This window comes from Hydra viridissima, unplaced genomic scaffold, assembly GCF_058129835.1.
Source record: "Hydra viridissima isolate aposymbiotic clone 2 unplaced genomic scaffold, HvirCarnegie_v1 scaffold_20, whole genome shotgun sequence".
Lineage (NCBI taxonomy): Eukaryota > Metazoa > Cnidaria > Hydrozoa > Anthoathecata > Hydridae > Hydra > Hydra viridissima.
Genome location: NW_028324319.1, coordinates 1028144 through 1049711, shown reverse-complemented (window position 1 = coordinate 1049711; position 21568 = coordinate 1028144). Strand labels below are relative to the sequence as shown.

General features: G+C 29.9%; 1 protein-coding gene and 1 pseudogene across 1 annotated transcript; both read right to left on the bottom strand.

The window, feature by feature from the left end:
* Positions 1–18970: 18970 nt before the first annotated feature.
* LOC149876480 (uncharacterized) lies at positions 18971–19681 on the bottom strand (annotated as a pseudogene).
* Positions 19682–20794: 1113 nt separating this feature from the next.
* LOC149876479 (uncharacterized) lies at positions 20795–21568 on the bottom strand. The gene has a single exon (XM_090075396.1). It carries the CDS (start codon positions 21566–21568, stop codon positions 20795–20797), a length of 774 nt encoding a protein of 257 aa, XP_089931522.1.

The window sequence follows — 21568 nt, the reverse complement described above, 5'->3', positions numbered from 1 at the left end:
ATATACACAAAATTAAAAATAACCATACATTTGGAAGAAAAATTATTTAATGAGTTGTATGTCATAAAATATTTAATTACATATTTATAATTACATATATATTTATCTGGTATATTATTTATTCTACATTTGTAATTAAAATACTTTATTTGATATATATTATAAGTTTTTGTCGCCTTTTTTATATCTTTTCTAAGTCCCTTAGACTTTTCCACTTTTAAATACTTTTTATGCTTTTCTGTAATGTCCTTTGCTAATGAAAAGGAACGCACTCTACAATATAATTGCATCATATTTTCTAATAAATTTTTTTAAAATTCTTTCTCCACAACTATTCCTGAAGCATCGCAATGACTATTATAATAGCATAATATTTCTTCACTCCTTAATAATTCATTTGTAATTTTTGGAATGTCAATTTTTTTAATGCTATAAAAACCAGTTTTTATGCGAAAACATTCCTCGACTTTAACAAATAAATGCTGCATGTTTTTGTTAACAGCTGATAATCCTCCTCTGTTTTGCACATCAATTAACGTTTGTTGTATATCATTGGTTATCGTTGGTTGAAAAACTTTATGATTTAATTGGAGAGTTTGAAGATGACGATGAAGTAGAATTTGATCAGTTGACAACAACAGATAGGTCAAACTTAACACATAATAAAGAGCCAGTGTCTGAATACATTGACTTAGTATGTAAAAAACTGACTAAACTTGCACCACACTCATATTAACCTAAAAATCAAGCATCATAGCTGAGATCAAGAAAGGAAGATATGAATGAGTTAACATCATTATTTCTGGGTGATTTATCAGAAAACTATAAATTTTAAGTTCAGGATGAAGTACAAAGCTTTCATTGGATAAATTTACAATGTACACTACATCTGTGATGATCTATTTCAAAAAAGAAGGTTTTCTCAATCACAAATCTTTTTGTATTATTTCAGATGATATGATACATGGTGTGAACATGGTTTACAAAATTATTGATGTTGTCAGCAATGATATTAAAACAAATCTACCTCAAATAAAAAATATTGAATACTTTTCGGATGGGTGTGCAGGTCAATACAAGAATCGTAAAAATATTTTGAATCTTTGTTTCCATCTTGAAGATTTTGGTCTTTCTGCTAAATGGAACTTTTTTGCAACTAGTCACGGTAAGCAACTTTGGGATGGGATAGATGGTACAGTCAAACGTTTAGCAACACTAGCAAGCTTGCAAAGAGATATGGGTAATCATATTTATCTCCACAAGCAATGCTCAAATATTGTAATGAAAACGTTGAAGGTGTACATTTTATTTATATATCATCAGAAGATATAACTTTGGTGAGAAACACTCTTAAGGAATGATTGGATACTGCAAATACCATACCTGGAACACGTAGTTTCCATCAGTTTGTACCACTTGGCCATCAAAAGGTTAAAATATATATATTTAATATACCTTTTATCATCTTTAAAAAATATGCATAATTTTTTATTGATAAACTCGAATAGATTTTTTATTTGTGTGGAATCATCCTCGTTATGCAAAAATCATCCTTGTTATGCAAAAAACACTTATCTAATCATATCTATCAATTATATAATCAATTATATAATCATATCATTTATCTAACCATTATCTAATTTGGTTGATTTAAACATCACAGGTAAAATGTTTTTTTGTAATTCAAAACTTGTGCTTTTGTTTAAGGTTGTGAGCCTTGATCATTGTCCGACTTACCATTTTGGAAAGCTACTGAGTTCAGGCATTTCTTATTATACTCTGGGCCTTTACTTTTAAAAAAGCGTCGTTTCTAAAAAAATGTATAATCATTTTATGTGTTTTCATGTTGCTATGAGAATACTTTAGACTGAAGACAATCATTTCAGGAATCCTTTTGTTGTTTAAGCACACAATTTGCTTTTATTCTTTGTTATGTCAGCAAACGATATATGTGGTGATGACTTCTGTGTTTACAATGTACACAACCTAGTCCATATACGCGAAGATGTTGTTTATATAGGGTGCTTACTAAATCAAATATCAGCCTTCCCTTTAGAAAACTATATGCAAAAATTAAAAAATTCAAGTAATTCAAGCAATTCAAGTAATCCTGTGGTTCAAGTGGCAAAACGACATGCTCAGTTTAATGAAGTAACACTTCATTCAACAAAAACCATCTCAATAGAAAACTCCCTTCGATGTTTCCAAACGTTTGTTTGTTTGTTTCCAAACGTTTTGCTTGTTGAAAGAAACAAACCAAAAGTTTTGCTTGCTGAAAGAAAAATTTGTTTTTGGTAAGCTATAATTGTGATTTAAGTTTAGATTAAATCAAATATCTTCTTTTTACAATATTCCACTTGACTCAAAAGAAATAAATGTTGCATTTTTTCTTCATATGAGTAAGTTGCGAGTGCACCAAGAAACTATACGTAAGTCTGAACTTATCAATAGAGTAGTAATTCTTCGGTTTAAAAATGGCTCCCAGCTAGCCTATACAGACGGGTCCCGTACGGTATTGAACCGGGGATCTGGTATGGTTTTTATCCGGGTTATGGTACCGGGAGTCAGACGGGTCCCGTACGGTATTGAACCGGGGATCTGGTATGGTTTTTATCCGGTTATGGCACCGGGAGTCAGACGGGAACCGTACGGTTTTCCCGGGCGTTAACACCACATATCGACTGTTTTAGAATTTACCTCAGGGATGAAGTTTGAAATTGCCATTTTGTTGTGTGAAAGTTTTTGCGAATTTTGTTAATATTATATTTCTTTTACGCTTTAATGTTGTTTCTTTTTCAAATATTGGTATATTTCGTTATGTTTACAATAACTATTTATAGATAATTCTATGTTGATTTTTGCAAATTGATTGAAACATTAAGTTGAAAACACTGGTTTTTAGTTGTCTGAGATACTGTAATTAAACTACGTGCGAAAGCAATTACAAAGAGTGGACATTGCGCAGTTTCCTTAAAATCCTGTAAACATACTTTGAGCGGTATTCTTATGAACATATTTGAGTTGATTTGTAAAGTGTAAATTGAAGGCTAATTTTTTGTGGATGGGAGTTTTTTATTAGAAGAGAAAATGTAGAGTTGAAACGTTGCGTTCGCCGCGAAAAAGCAACATATACGTTGTTAATAATTTTTACCGCATATACTTTACAAAATCTATCTTCATTTAATTTATAAAAAAAACTATTTTGGTAATTGGGGAATATTTATAACCTAAAAAGATTTTATTACCCATATACTTTTTTTATATTATTTGTTATTATATTATTATCTATTTATTGTTTGTTAATTAGTTAATTTTGTTGAATAACAGAAAAACATTTTGTAAAATTACAAAGATATAAGTAACCTTATTATGAGTTCAAAACGTAGAAAAACTGCTGCTGAAATAGCAAGAAATGTGAAAGAAGTATCATGCAATGAATCCGAGTTGTTGAATAATATTTTGGTTGATGATTCTTGTGAATGGGTATATCGTTACGTTGATTCCGATGAAGAGAATGAAAATGATACTTGTAAAATTTCTAACGAGGAAGTAAATGAAATTACTAATATTCAAGATGACCTTGCTAAATGGGCTACAAATTACAATGTTTCTCAAAGTGCTGTATCAGGACTTCTTAGTATTATGCAAAAAAATGGTTTAGATGTTCCTAAAGATGCAAGGACACTTTTACATTCAAAAAGAAAGATTGAAACTAGAACAGCAGCAGGGGGAGAGTATTTTTATTTTGGATCAAAGTACTGGTTGTCAATATTGACTAAAGAACCTCAAAAGTTGGCTAATATAAGTCAACTAACACTACATGTAAACATCGATGGAATTCCTTTACTTAACAATTCTATGACTGCTCTCTGGCCTATTTTAGGATAAGTTGTTGAGCTAAATACATTAGTTTTTCCCATTGCACTTTTTTATAGCAATAAAAAACCTACCCCCATAAAAGAATGTTTAAAAGATTTTGTTTTAGAAATCAAGGAACTTGAATCTGCAAAATTCGTTGTAAATAAAATTGGGTGCTGTAATATGTGATACTCCTGCTCGAGCATTTGTAAATTGCATTAAAAGTCACAACAGTTATAATTGTTGTGAACATTGCACACAGCATGGAGAGTATTATTATAAAATCATATTGCCAGATATGTTTGTTTCACACAGAACTGACTCTAGTTTTTTTCAAAGAAGTGATCCTCCCCATCATGTTGGTATTTCACCATAAAAAGAGTTGAGTTTTGGGATGATTACTGGTTTTCCATTAGACTACATGCATTTAGTTTGTTTAGGTGTTATAAGGCGACTTATAAATTTGTGGCTGCATGGACCATTCACCTGTAAGTTATCACAAACTTAAGTTTCTGAAATATCTGACAAGTTGATAATGATTCAGCCATAAATATCAAGGGAACTTTCTCGTAAACCTCGTGCTTTATCTGAGTTTAAACAGTGGAAAACAACTGAACTTACACATTTTTTTCTGTATACAGGTCCTGTTATTTTGAAAACAGTTTTAACAAAAAATATGTACAAACATTTTTTATATTTATCTATAGCAATTCAAATTCTTTTAAGGTCATCACTGATTCAATATTACACTGACTACGCAGGCCAGTTATTGCAGTATTTTGTTCAAACTTTTTCCCATATTTATGGTAAAGATCAATTCGTTTACAATGTACATTCTCTCATACATTTAGCAGATGATGCCAAACAATTTGATGTGATAGTTGTTCATCATTAAAATATGAGAGTTATTTAGGAAGGTTAAAAAAGCTCGTTCGCATTCCTCATCCACCTTGTGTTCAAATAGTGAAACGTATTTTTGAAATTCAAAGTCAAGATAGCAACAGCTTGTTGATATCTGAAATGTGCAAATTTTTTAAGCCTCACATGAATGGGCCTTTATTTATTTCTTATACAAGCTGTTTAATACAAACAATGCCAAATGTCAAAACATTTTATATCAATCTTTGTTGGTGACAACTGTTTTACTGTAAAAGGTAAGATTGGATTTGTTAGGAACATTTTCCAAGATAATCCTCCAAAGAAATCAACCATTACATTAAGTTATGTTTGGTTACATTATGTTTGAAGGATTTTCTGTTGTTAGATCATTTTTTACCAATCCAATTTCTTCAGATCGCCTATCAATTTATTATGTTGAGAAACCAATGGTTTATATGAAGTTTATGAATTAACTAATATATCAACTAAATGTGTACTGCTTCCATATAAAATTGGTTTTGTTGTAATTCCGCAAATGCATTATTAATAAGTTATAACTTATAGATTTCAAGTTTTTATATCGATGTTGTTTTGATAATTTGTAATAATGAAAGCAAAATAAATTTTTTAGTTTTATTATTTTGAAAAACTTTACAAATCTTTTAAATTAGTAGTTCAAAATATTATATACAAACTAGTTTATTTGTTTAATGCTAATGAAACTAATATCTATTAAAAAGTGATTAAGTATACATACATACATACATAAATACATACATACATTCATACATACATTCATACATACGTCCATACATTACATTACATTAGGCTATATTGCATTACGTTGTACTGCATTACATTACATTATCTTACATTACATACATACACATATATACACAAAGATAAGTTTTTAAATAGTATTTACTTTTGTTTTATCATAAAGTAAAAATGTTCAAAAAAACAAGATTTTCAAAATAAAATAAATCAAAGATAATGTCGATAAATTCATTTTTTCACAGCAAAATTTTTTGCTTAGATATTTATTCTGAAGCATAATGTACGCTGTTGTATCTTATGAGGACACAAATGAAACTGATCATCTGCCAATGAAATGGCTTGTAAAGAGAGTTGATGTTGCAGATATTAAACATCTGAAAAAAATAAAATTCACATGCAATTTTATAACCCGTTTTATCAAAACGCACTCAAAATATCCAATTCAAAACAAGAGGGTGGTGTGGACCCACAAACAGATTGGATTATATATCATGCTAGAATCTTTAGTACTGCAGGTACAAATATTACAGAGTTCAATTTAAATTAAATGCTTTAAGTTTAAAGCCAGCCATGAATATCTTGCATGTAGTAAATTTAATTACTTGTTTAAATGAACATGTTTTAATGGCATTCGAATTAAATTAATATGTTTTTATGGTATTCTTAGAAAATGAATTAGTAGCTCGTCAGAAGTCTATTGATGCACAATTTTCATCAAGTATAGTGATAAGGGAGGCAAAAGAAAGAGAAACAGGTTAGCTAATCCTGTGTTTATATATGTTATGTTAAATTTTATTACATGCTTTATTTTAATTGTTCATAGATCATACAGGTATGGTGAGAATCTTGGTGATGAAACTGATCATGACTACGACTCTGAATCTTCAGAAAAAAACACTGATATAACAAAATATCAGTTGAGTTGTTAAAAACTTCAGTAACATAAATATTTGCATTTAATGGAATAAAGATGTTTTTTTTTAATAATTGTTTAACTTATTGATATTAAAATTTAGCAAAGGGAAAAAAAAAGAAATCCTTACAAAATCAGCTTTGTCCTCCACCTCCACATCCACCTTCATCTCCTCCTTTACATAAAGCAGCAGATTCAATGCAAAGTCTCAAAATAGGCTAACATTAGAAAATAATTGTCTGCAACAGCAACAACCTTTATGTATGAGTAAGTGTAACAGGTTTATTTTATTTATAATGAGTGAAACAATGTAATTAACTTTTGCAAGAAATGTTTTCAGATGATTAATATTTTATAATATATATTTGAACTATTATATATACCGTCAAAGGAGGTTACTTTGGCCAGCGTGGGTAACTTTTGCCACACTTCGGTAAAAAGATAATTGAGCTTATAACTCCATTAAATATATATTTTTTCCCACTTTCATACATGCAAATCATAGATTACACTTTAACTTTAATTATTATGTGGGTATTTAATTTTTCAGCTTTTTTTAGGTTGGCACTACTGGCAGTAAAAGTTTTGTTGTTATGGTTACATCAATATTTACCTTCCAAACTTTTCCATGTACACCTAACTAAATACGAATTTACAAAGTAAGTAAATACTCTAATTACTTACATATATAGTTGTTAGACATTAACTTAATTATTACAATAATATGTAATCAATTTTTTTTGTTTATTGCTATGAATATTATGGCATAACCTATTCCAGCCTAAGTGGGGTAACTTTGGCCAAGCCTATTATTGGCCAAAGTGATCCCACAATTTATAATTTTGTTTTATAAATGTTAATTATTTTACTTATTGTTTTATATACATTAATAATCTTTTGGTACTGGTTACTGATACCATTTTGTTGTTTCCAGGTGAGATTCAAGGGTAGTGAAATCAGCATGCCTAGAAACTATGTGCGGAAAGTTGGTAGTCGTAAGTATGCTGACTATTTAAATGAAACTCTCCAAAAATGTCTTGATGACATTCGATCAGGAAGGTGCGCTCAAACTAGTGCCTTTAAACTGTACAAAATCTCAAGAAGTACAATAAAAAACAAGTTAAAGATTATTTTTAATAAAAATCCAGGAAGGCCAACTGTGTTAGACGCGAAGCAAGAGAAAGTCTTTGTGGAGCATATTTGTAAGATGGCTGAATTTGGATTCCCCTTAACTAAAATAGACCTTAAATTTATGATTAAGGGTTATCTAGACAAAACTGGGCGCACAATCCCTCAGTTTAAAAATAATCTTCCAGGCATTGAATGAGTAAGATTGTTTAGAAAGCGGAACCCTACACTGACGGTTCGAGAATGCAGCAACATAAAAACAGTTCGTGCTGCAGTTGACGAAGTTGTAATAACAAAGTACATTGATCAACTTAGTGAATCTGTTGAGAGCATTCCGCCAAAAAATCTGTGGAATTATGATGAGATAAATCTTCGGGATGACCCAGGAACCACTAAAGTAATTTGTAAAAGGGGATCGAAATTTATGGAGCGAATTATGAACTCTACTAAGTCTTGCACATCTATTATGACGTGTGGAAATGCAGTTGGTGAGATGCTGAGCCCTTATGTAGTTTATAAATCAGAACATTTATGGTCTACATGGACTGAGGGAGGGCCAAAAGGTTGCAGGTACAACCGTACAAAGAGCGGATGGTTCGACATGGCCACGTTCGAGGACTGGTTTTTTAGTGCTTTGCTCCCTAGACTTAAAAAGCAGGAAGGACAAAAGGTTTTAATTGGGGACAATCTCTGCTCACACATAAATGCTGAAGTACTCCAAGCCTGTCAAAAGAATAACATAAAGTTTGTGTGCCTGCCTACTCATTCCAGCCACTTAACTCATCCACTGGATGTTTCATACTTTGCGCCAGTGAAAGCAGCATGGCAGAAAATCCTAACCACTTGGAAAGAATCAGAACATGGAAGAAATCTGGCAAATATTCCAAAAGATATATTCCCTAGACTGCTAAAAGAGCTGGTTGATGGACTTAATGCAGAAAAATGAAACAATATTGTTTCGGGATTTAGAAAAACTGGTATTTATCCACTCTGCAAAGAAAATGCTCTTAAAAGACTTCCACAGAAAGAAGTGGACTCCAGCATTGTCACTGAAACCTTTATTGAACACATTTCTAAGAAAAGAGATGAGTGTAAAAGTAACACAAAAGAGAAGAGGAAGCGAAAGAAATTGAATGCACTACCTGGCAAAAGCATTTGCTATGAAGATTTGTTGCTCGAGGAAAACGTCCCTTCAACGAGCAATGGAGGCAAAAGTAAAAAACCGAGAAAGATTATCTGTGAAGAAGAAATTGACAGTCCTGATAGCATTAGTGATGATGACTCAATTATGTCACTCTACGACATGTCAGATAATTTTAACTTTTCAGAAAGTAAAGATAATACTTGACTTGAAAGACAGGATTTTCCTACAATGGAGCTTGGACAAAAAGAAGTGTTTGAAGGAAGGCGATTTTGTAGTGGCGTTGTATGCCCAAAACTACTATGCAGGACTCATTGACAAGATGCTTGATGTAAATGAAGAAGGGCCAATAATTGATTGCATGGAGAAGAAAAGCAAGTGCTGGATTTGGCCCCAGAAGAAAGACAAATTAATTTACAGTTGGAAGGATGTCATCTCAAAAATTGAGCCTCCAAAACTATTGAACAAAAGAGGTCATTTTAAAGTTCCTGAACTGGATGTTTTTTTCCTTTTTAAGTGTTTTAGTTTGCAACTAAAATCTTTTCGTTTAGAACTTACTTGACTGGTAAATGAGATCGTTCTTTGAACTGGAATTACCTATTTGTGGACACGTAGTGCTGGCAAAAGTAGAAGAATGTCGTCGGAAGATATTAGAAAGGAGTAAGAAATTTTTAGTCAATCAACGGTCGTAGATTGGAATCAATTTTGTCGAGACATAGCTGCTAACTATTTCTTGAAAAACCCATTTCAATTAGGTGGTCCCGGAATTATTGAAATTGACGAGTCCTTATTTACAAAAAGGAATCGCGGAAGAATTCTTGGAGAATAATGGATTTTAGGAGGTTATGATTTCACCACAAAAGAAGGGTTCCTTATTCCTGTTGAGCGTCGAGACGCTGCCACTCTTATACCAATCATTAGACAATGGATAATGCCTGGTACTGTGATATGGAGCGATATGTGGGCACTGCGTATGGAAATGTGGCAGGACACGGCTATCAACATGGAACAGTCGACCATACGTATCACTTTGTAGACTATATTACTGGAGTTACAACAAATAGAGCTGAGGCAATGTGGCAGATAAGTAAATCAAAGTTCAAAGCAATATTCGGTTCCTCTAATCGAGAAATGATTCCTGATTACTTGGCAGAGTTCGTGTAGGCGCAAAGATTTAAACACGGTTTTTTCCATTTTTGGAAACAAGTTGTTGATATCTATCGATTTTGATAGGAAAAAAATTGTTTCATGAAACTTGTTATTATATTTATTTAATAAAAGACAAGAAAATCATAAATCAATGCAAAAAATTATTTTAGAAGTTTATAAGAAGTTATTTTTAAGTTTATTTATTAAACAATTTAATTTTAGTGTACTTAAAACATTGCATATTTCGTGCTTACGTTTTGCAAAATCGTCGTAGTTAATAATAAGATAAGGAACTAAATGACTTATAACTAATGACTTTATAACAACGATGTTTGAGCAAGTACATTATAATGCGAGATGACAATAAAACCAGGTTATTTAATAAACAAAACTGTTTTTCAAACAAAACATAAGTAAACTGGTTACATTTTTTAAAGATGACGAATATTAGCGTTTTTGTGTGTATTTTTTCAAAACTTCGAGATCGAGTTAGAGCCCTTTACTTTGATGAAATTTGTTGTTGAATACCTTTTTTTTTCGTTTTAAACGACGATCTTTCAGAATCTGCAATTAAAATCTGAAAGTACGGAGAAGGTGCGAAAGTGTATTAGCGCCAAGAAACTTTCAAGAATGATGTGCAACGAAAAGCATTCGTATGCTAGTTTTTTATTTAATATATAAAACAGATAATATTAATGTTTTTTAAATCGTGTTATCATTGCAGTGATAATGATTTTTATCTCTATTAATATTTTAGACGATATAAATATCAGATGATTTTTTAATACTTGATAAACACTATTCGCTATCAATACAGCGGTGGCCAAAAATTAAAGACCACTCATTTTTTAGTTGGTTTCTTAATCTTTAAATTAAAATTAAGAAGATTCTAACTAACATATTTGATTTTTTTTTAATATCTTGTTAATTAAAACATACGGATTAAAGTGGTATAATTTTTTTAATCTAATTCTAATAAAATAGCGTTTAACTTATTAAAAAACTGATGAGTACTTATAAATCTTCTTTAAATAAGTTGGACAAAATTTAACGACCACTTTCAAATCTTTAATTTGCACTTATTAAAAATAATAATCCATTATTTTTTTTAACTGTCTTAATTGCTTATTACGTTGGCTATAAAATAAAACGTTGAAACCTGAGTTTTGATATCAAATAAACATTTATTTTTTGAATTGCAATAAGGATATAAAAATATTGCAAAAATGTGTGCAAAGATCTAAGAAAAAGACAGATGCGCGGCTCTTGTATTAAAAGAAGAAGGCTATAGCATCAGACAAATAGCAGAAAAGCTCGGAAGGTCTCACTCTTGCGTTATTAACATAATTCAACGATACAAAGAGACCCGGTCAATTAATGATCATCATAGGACTGGACACAATAAAATTTCAAATGACTGTGATGTTTGCTCGTTAGTGAGATTAATGAAAGAAAACAGACAAGCATCATCTACGGACTTGTCTACGAAATGGACACTGTCAAATGGTCTGAAAGCAAGCCCTAGAACTGTGCAAAGGGTCCTCCACAATTTAAATTATTTATGGCGTGCTGCTGCAAAAAAACCACGCTTAAATAAAAAACAAAAATTTGCCAGGAAAGAGTGGTGCAAACTACATAAAAATTGGTCAACAGATCAGTGGAGCCGTATGGTCTTTAGTGATGAAATGAACGTTGAGGTAGACAACCGAAAAGGTTGCATAATGTTGCGTAGACTTCCAAGCAAACGGTTCGATGAATCATGCATTTTGAAACGAACAAAACAAGGCAGTGGTTCAATAGGCATTTGGGCCTGTATGAGTGCCTGTGGAGTTGGCGTTTTTCATTTATTCGATGGTAGACTCAACAAAGAAAGGTATATCAAAATTTTGAAAAACTCGCTTATTCCTAGCATTGATTTATGGCGGTTGCAAGATGGATTTGTTTTCCAGCAAGATAATGCGTCGTGTCATAAAGTGCATGTTGTTAGCAATTGGTTCGATTCTAATAAAATTCAAGTGCTTCCATGGCCTGCCAATAGTCCAGACTCGAATCCAATAGAGAATTTATGGTCGTGGCTTGATCAAAAGCTTGGTAAAGAACAACTTTACAATTTGGAAGATTTGAAATCTTCTATCTCTCATCATTTGAAAAATGTGCCTGATGAAGTAATCAAAACTTTAATGAATTCAATGCCAGAACGAGTACAAGAGTGCTTGAAAACAAATGGAGGAACAACACGTTTCTAAATTATTTTTTTATTGCTTTTTGAAATATTTTTGAAACTGGTCTTAAAATTTTGTCCAATTTTTTTTCCCATTTATATTTTTTACTAGTCAGTTTTTTAATTTTTTAACATTATTTTGTAAAAAAATTATAAATTCTTTTATAATAAATATAAAATATAATAAAAATTCTTTCTAAAAATGTTTTTCTTTTTTTGATACCTTTTTCCAAAATAAAATTATACTAAGGTTAAAAGTAAATTTTGAAAAAAAAAAGAGTGGTCTTTAATTTTTGGCCACCGCTGTATAATGAATAATGCATACACAAAATATTTTTAGAAATTTAGGAAGCCTATTGAGAAAGGGGTTGAAAACAACTTAAATAAGCTTTAAATAGCGCCTTTTTTAGTTATCTAAACTGAAAAATATTGGTGGTGTGGATATGGCATATTGTACCAGAAATATATTGGGAAAGTATGTTTTATCTTTATTTTCTACTTTTAATTAAGAAAGCATAGTTGTAAGAAAAATATACAATATACGATAAATATGCATATATATACTGTTTTTTTTCAATGATCATCAAAATGAGTAAGCTTATTCATTTTTATTAAATAAAATTCCTAGGATTTTTATTTAAACTCAGTGTAATAAGGTAAATTCAAAATTAAAAAAATTCGGTTTTGTTTTCATAAAATCAAGACTTTTTGTGTGCTCTGATTGGTTTATTTTAAAACATGGTTGCATCTTATTATCTTTTTTAATTAACGGTGGTTTAGAGTTCTAAAAGTTTCATTTTTTAGCTCATTACTAGGGAACACCCGTTATTTTAGCTGAAATAGTTTTTTTTGTAAACTTATTCAAACAACTTCAAGGAAATTTTTGATATAAATTGTCTGTATTAAAATAAACAAGTAAAAGAAAGCATTGTTATAATGTTATATATGTGATGAAAGCGAATGTAAGATATAAGTGATATGTAAATCTTAAATTCTACGATTTAAAATATATATCAATTATAGCTTATATATTTTTTCAATTTTGGATTGTTTTCCGTAAACCTGATGACCAATAAGAACATTAAAGGGAGTAAGCGTAAAGCTAAACAAAAAAAAATTTCTTTTAAAGACCTAAAGTTAAAGGACGTTATGTTTGGTGAGATACCTAAATTCAATCGCTTTTAAGGATTTTTCATAAATGAAACAATATTCAATTATAATGCACTTGATATTGAACTTCATATGGCACTTTATATAGTACTTATATATATATATATATATATATATATATATATATATATATATATATATATATATATATATATATATATATATATATATATGTGTGTGTGTGTGTGTGTGTATATATTTAATAGTCATTATAACTAAAATTTTGAATACGACTTGTATTCAAAGCTGTCGATATATTGCTTGACTTATTTTAGAAGCGATATAAGACAGTTATAAAGTTAGTGAAAAAGAATTATTTCGAATTGTCGGAGATAAACTTAAAAATACCCCAGGAAGATTGCATCGTTCCATTGATATTTAAGAGAAATATTTGAATTATAATAGCATAAGTGTTTTATTATAAATGACATTATTGTAATTATAAATATATTTATGTTTTTTTTTAAATATCTATTTATAATTATCACAGATTTGCATTTGTTGAATGAATTTTTAAATATCTAATACGTGTTTTAAATAAGTTTGTTGTACGTCTATTACCAACACATTTTATTCATCTAGTTAATAAGTACTATAGATTTGGTTTGATTACTCAATTTATAGATATCTTAGACGTATTTAAAATACGTCTGTTATACGTTTATTACCAACGCATTTAAATCATATTCATTTTATTAATAATTATTGTAGATTTGCATTTAAGAAAAAGAATATACGTATCGAAGAGTAGGTTAAAGACGTATTTTAAATGTATAATATACGTTTATTTCCTAGCTGGGTACATATACACAAATAAGAATTTATAAAATGTACATATATACACAATATACACAATACACAAATATGAATTTATGAAATGTACATAAACATAAAGAAAAAAGCTATAGAGTTAAGAATAAAGTTAAGCATAACTTTTTAGGTAAAAATGATAGAGTGACTCTTTAAGAAAAGATTGATTTATTTAAGGATAAAATCTGTTTTTATAGTGTAGGGAAGGGTCTTACAAAAAAGGATACAAACAATAGCTTCTTCTTGATAGAATACTTTTGTCAAACAATAGTATGCAACCATTTTTAAGTTTGCATTATTTGTAATTATTCAATAAAAGGTTTATAACTTTGCTAAGACTAAGTTATTTCTTGAATGATAATTTTGGACAATTTAGATTCATTTTCATCTGCAATCTACTTTATTTTTAACCTTAAACACAACCTATATCTTTTTTAACATCCAAATTTAAGCCCGAAAATATAACCCCGAAGAATTAAGCCCGAACAAAACAAATCTATTCAGTAAACATACTTTCGGAGATTTTAAATCTCAATTGATTTAAATCGTGCACGTGTAAATATTTAATCTAGCACTCTCTTAGCTTAATTGTTCTAATCTGCATTGTTAGATAATCCTTTTTAAATTCTGCATTCAACGCTTATAGTGTTAGCTTTGACTTTTGAACTCTCATATGTTATCGAGCTAAGCTCCATTTATCTCATTCACTTATGTCAACACTTATATCTAGCAACGTGCTCTCCCCTACTGTATTCCAAATCTAGGTTATGTCATTTTTTGTTGTTGTTGTTGTTTTGAGTTTTTTTCATTGCAATAGTATTTAAAAATACATTTCCTACCGTTCTTAACTCTATAATGATGCAATGTAATTGTTAATGTTTTTTTTTTATAGGAAGGGTAATTAACACTTCATATTATATACGCAAGAATTGATCGATATTGTTTCTCCTCTTATTAATCCCACGATTAATAGTTAAATAAATTAACTCAGTAATTATATTGTCATGAAAAACTGGATGCAAATAATTACTAATTGCATTTGCATAAGTCTTTGGGCCACTGATGATATGTAAACAATTTTCTTTGATACAGAACTCAAAACTTATACAGAAAGAAAAACTCATTAAGTTACCAACAAAAAATATGCAGTTATTAGTATTTCAGTAGAACTTTTAAGTTAAAATTTGTTTTTCGGGTAAAAATGTTTCAATTTGTATGGTTAATTTACTGTATATATATTACATTCTGTAACTATTAGAGAACTTTACAGATATGTTGATTCATTTAGGAATTATTAATTTAAAAGCAATAAGTTGATTAAGTTTAACAATTTATATTGTATAGTAGGAAACGTTTTAATATTTATATTTGGTAATTTAACTAATAGTATTACCATTGCACGAACTTTACTCTTAAAAAAATTCAAGTACCCAAAGTCATTTTCTAGATAATCCTCATCAAAGTTTGGTTCTGGCAAACGCTGAGTTTGGGTGAACCTTTTATTAGATGGTAAATTTTTGTACCATGATTCTACTTCTTTTGGAATATGTCCAGCATCTGCAAATTTAACAATGTTAATGTTTAACAATGTTAATGTGATGTTTTGTGTTGATCCTGCTTATGTTGAAGATGATCTATTTCCTACTGCTGTTAAAGGTAGAATAAGGTTAACACATACTGCTCAAGTTTTTCGTCCGGAATGGGTTTTTGACAGGATGAAACTTTATCCTGAAGATCCGAACTATACTCGTTCTAAACAAATACAGGCTAAGTTTGGTTCTGATGCAACTCTTACTACTATTTTTATGCCAACTCCATTTAAGGGAAATCCTAGCCTAACATTTGTTAATTGTTATCAAAAGATGTTTTTTCGGTTTTTGTTACGATGTTTTTATCTGTTGTAAAGAACGAAGATGAGTCAGAGGGATTAGAGCCATTTATAAACGTATTAAAATTTAATAATGTAATTCATTCAAATGTTTTTCAAATATATTTGTTTTTACATCTGAGTCTATTTTAAGTGTTTGTGATAATACATATATAAAAGTTCCGGGTTTAATTTCGAGTATTCCGATATCTTGTCTTCATTTATGAAGTCAAAAACTGGGATTCTTAAATATATAACTGTGCATCTGTTTTCAAATACTTTATATTCTTGTGGATACCACTTTAAAATATCAAATTTCTTGACACTGTGCATTCTTTTTAAAACTGGGTGAGGGTCAATCGGTAATGCGTCCTTGTATTTCATATCAGTTGCTAATGTTGGTGCTCTTTCAAGTTATTGTTTCATTAATTGTATTACACCTAGGTGTTCGGATACCATTTCGTCTCACCTGTATGCATTACAATTGATTAGACTTTGTAATATATATGGTGAAGGAGTTGCTCCCATTGGGCAGTTAAAATTACCGATTTCATGTGGTTAAAAATCCACATACAACAGGATTGCAATAAATGACTTCCCGCTGTCCGATTGACTACACGAAATTAATCTCTTCTTTATTGTATTTTCATTACATGAGAATCGTGCTAGTTAAGTAATAAGTCTGTTTACAGTTACAAAATTTTTGCTGGTCACATGACGCAAAATATAATTTTCGTTAACGAAATATTACTATCACCATATTGAAGATAATTTTCTCTGAATTAAGTTATTTTGCAACTTTCTAATTCTCTAGCTGCAATATTTAATTTCAGCTGTCTTAATGTGTTGCTAGTTATCAATGTTTGGTCATACTGTCTGATGTTCATAATTTTAGATTCTGTTAGGAATTTTATGAAAGCATATCTAGTGTGACCTTTTTTGGAATTTCTATTAGTTTTAATTAACTTCTTTAATGGTTTCTATTTGGGGTGTCCCGGATAGCTTGTTTCAAATATCCGCATAATTTTAATCTACAAAACCTATTACAGGTATTCTTTTAAGCTAATTATTACTAAATACTACAACGGTAAAGATTCTACAATGACAAATTTTGTTCGGAAGCTTGTTAAAATAAATGATCCATCTGAATCGTTAGTAATTTGCATTCCATGTGGAAAGCAGATAAGCAAGGGATCTAATAATTCTGGTCAAAAATCGTTTATTACAACTCCACTGCACAATCATGCCAAAAAGTTTTATTTAAAACTGTATGAAGAGGAAAAAGAAAATGATATTGAACCTTCAACATCTTCAATTCCACAAGAACATTCAAAAGGTACCATGATAATTTCAAAGAAAATGTGTGATATGTAAAAACAAATGTCTATTGGAGATAGTATTTCATCAAAAAAGATATGGGTTATTAATAATCAAAAGTCAAAGTAAATACGTAAAAAAAAAAAATTATGATGATCATTTTATATACCCAACCATTCAGTATTACTGAAGATGATTGACTTATTCGTTTAATGGCTCATTTACAGCCCAGGAATTAGATCCCAAGCAGACATTTTTTTTCAGAGAATGCTCTTCCTTAATTGTATGATGATATAAAGAAAGTTATTAATGAAATTATAAAAGCAGTCTAAAGTTTCACTTCTGATATTTGGACTTGTTCCTCATCTGATAAAACATTTAATTCTTTATCAGGAGACTGGATAAAAAATTATTTTAAACGGAAATATGCTGGCTCCATGCTTCACATTTTCCAGAATCTCAGACAGGAATAAATATAGCTGAGAAATTCATCAATATGTTAAAAAGCTGGGAAATTAATTCAAAAAGAAGACATATTTTAGTTTAGGATGGTGCTGCAAATATGTCTCTAGGAAGTAAACTTGCTCAAATAACATCAGTTCATTTTACAATTCATTTATTACAGCTTATGATTAAGTATGCAGTTTTATCCCAAAGATCAGTAATAGATTTATTAGCTAAAGCACGTAGAATAGCAGGCCAGTTTAATCATTCATCAAAGGCATGTACAGAGCTTAAGTTATTACAACAATAACAAAATGAAACACCTCTACTCTTAGTGCATGATGTCCCCACTCGTTGGAATATTGCATACTTAATGTTAGAACGACTTCTAAAACTTAAAAGAGCAGTTCAAATATATTTAGCTGATATAATGAGCTGCTAACACTCACATCAAATGATTGGAAATCCATTGAAAATCTATTGCATATTTTAAAACCTCACATCAAATGATTGGAAATTCATTGAAAATCTATTGCATATTTTAAAACCTTTTCATGAACTTACTAAGTTTATGAATTCTGACGTTGGTAGTTTGTCAACAGTTGGTCCTAATATATGTACTTTACAAAGATTTTTATCTAAATTTAATCAAAAAGATGGTACAGTTCAAATAACAGAACATCTTTCAGCATCTTTAAATGAGAGATTCTTTTCTCAAGATAATCTAGATTATAAAAATGATGAGAGATATGTTTTATCCACCATTATTGATCCTTTCTACAAGCTCAAATTCTTCCTATTGTTTCAAGAGAGCCATCAAGATCAATGCTATTAGAAGCTGTAGTGAAAAGCAACGAAATAAAAATGAGCTTTTACCATAAGTTATTATATTGATTTATATTAATATTATTATATTAATATTGCTACTTTTTCCAATCATTTAACACCATGATCCAATAAAAAAAAATGTTGATTTGACAGAGAATGACTTTGATTCTTGCTTTTTAAAACTTAAGGAATATGAAGGAATCTTTTTGCAAAACAATCAAAAAAGCATTTCAGAAACTTTGTTTACAAGAGTAAAGAGTATTTGCTTATCAAATAAAAGCAAATTTTATATTACAAAAAAAAAGTTTTATATATTTCTACTGATTAAGAAAATCTCATTATTTATATGAAATGTATTTATATGTCTAAACACCGCTTATTAAGAAGTCTTATTATTAAAAGTTTGTGCAACTCTTAATGCTCTTTAGCGTTTTTTTTTATCTTAATGTTTCTTAAGCGGAGTTTCATCTACAATTGTCCAAGATGGTACACGTTTTGCTTTATGAGCACCTTTGTTATACCAGTAACAGGCTCAACTAAGCGCTGCATTTTTAACGTATTTGACTGATAACCAAACTGATAAATGGTAGGATTTTCATTTCTTCTTCCTATACTACGATGTATTCTAAAATATTCTTCTAATACATCTTGATTAAAACACTCACTTAGAACATTAGGCATTTCAGTATTTAATAAGCATTTTGTTACCTAAATAAGAGAATATGAAGTAATTATAAGGCTTTCATGCGTTTAGGAAGACAAAAATATTCTCTCGCTCATCATTTGTAAAGTCACCTACATGTTACGAAACATTTCCTTTCCAAATATTTAAATTATTTAAAAAATTTTCTTTTAACCATGCAAATCGCTCATCGTTTATATTTTTATAAAGTTCCATGAATGGCTTACGCTTTGTTAAACTTACTGAATGGTTTCGTACATTAAAAATTTATCAGCAAATTGTACAGTTCTGCAGATTTATGCATATAAGTAGAGTAATAACTTTCAAAGACTTTAAACAGTTTCACTTAATACTTGGGTAGCCAATCGAATATTCATTACAAAGAACGGTGTCAAGTTAAAATGATCAGACGTAAATTTTGAAATAAGTTTTAATATACGCTCCAGTTCATCATCATATAGTTTTTTAAAATGATACCAAATAACATCATTTCCATTTCACTAATGACGTATAAAAGCTCCACTTAAGCCTAATAAAGACAAAACTTAATTTATTATAAGTCTTCCAAATGATAAGAATGATTCAGTATAGTTAATTTAATGATTTCTTTTTTTAATTTTTACACACAAATATGCAATAAATTCATGTATATGTATACATTTATAAACACACATATATATACATTTATATATATTAATGATAAACATCAAATAATTCAAATTCTCTAAATTCAAGTATTAATTCATTATGAGAAATTTTCGCTGGATTATAGTTACCAGCATCATCAGCTCGTAAAATTATTTTAAGTTACAAAAAACGGTCAAAATTAGCTGACGTCAGCAGTTGAATGGCTTCTTTCTTTATTATCCTTACGTAAAAACGTAAAAAGTGGTGTCCAAAATTTAGTTATTACAAATTGCCCATTATCAAGATTAATCCCGCCATTTAGAGGGGAACATTGGTGCCTCTGTATTTCAAGAGCCTCACGGACCTTCCGATCAAATGTTTTTGTCTCTACTTTAAGAGTTTTAGTTCTCTCCCAATTAATTTCTTCTTGACATGATTCACTATGTTTGGCTATTGCAGATTGATGATGCTTGCCCTCGTTTAAGCTTTTTTGATGTTGTTGAGTTCGAGTTCTAATTTGTAATTTCGTTTCGCCAACGTATTTCTTTAAACAGTTACATTCAATTAAGTAAGTCCCAGGGTTGGCTATTGCGTGGTAATTTAGATTTGTTTTTACACGTTAGCAGTGATCTTAAATTAGGATTCGATTTAAAAACTGCTCTATATCCAACTTTTCTAAATATTTTCCTTAAACTTGGGGACAGTGATGGTATCCACGGTAATGAAACTGTATAGAGGGTGTCCAGTGGTATATTCGGATCCATCATTAACATATTCAGATGGAAAAAGATATCAATGGTTTGATTGTGAGGAACATGGAAATAACCTATTAATGAGATTCTTTGGACCTACGTTTTGGCCAAAAAGAAATTGCAGCACTGATTATTTATATTATCAAATGACGGTTTATGTACAATTTAAAAACATTGATGTAGTTGGGTTAAATACTTAATATATTCTTTAAAAATTTATAATGATGTTATTCATTCAAAATCTTCCTTTAAATAACGTATATAATCATATTTACTAAATTCAAATAACTCAGTACTATAAGAATCGTTCATTTTACAATCATAATACTTTATATTATCTCCATCATATAATATAACTCGAGATTTACAATCAATTCGGCGCTCCAAAGGAGCACCTTTACCATCATGGTATAAATATAAACTATCGATATTACTGGTAAAAACTATCAATTTAGAATTAAAATTCATAAATCCCCCCTTTATCTGAACCTTATAATCGTAACGATCACACAGTTTAAAAAGCTCTTGAGCTTCATAACAATCGCCACGATAGTCGTCCCAAATTATGCAAGGTTCATTAGAAAAAAAGTCCCACCACTGACCTTTAGTCCTATAATATGGGAGTACTAATGGAAATAACTCCTTGCATAAATCAAAAGCAAGACGAGATTTCCCTACTCCTGGCTCACCAAATAAATACACACAAAAAGTTTTAAAATTGCGCTTAGGTTGTTTAAGACTGCTATACATAAGCAATGATCTATTATAAGAACACCATGTGGGAAAAAAGTCTTCATTGTCCATAATCTGATTTAATGACTGTCCAGAATCTAATTTACGTTTTATAGAAACAAGAGTCTTTACCTTTGGATGAGGTATCTGATCTTCTATATCGGTCCAATACTGCTCACTTATTCTACTTTCAATCTTGCAACAATATAACATTGCTCGACATTTATTTCTCACATGTTCAAGATGAATCAACCAACCGCGAGAAGTAAACAT

What these genes read in the sequence shown, in the direction of transcription:
- LOC149876479 (XM_090075396.1), bottom strand. Translation starts at nt 21,568, where the DNA reads ATGTTTACTTCTCGCGGTTGGTTGATTCATCTTGAACATGTGAGAAAT.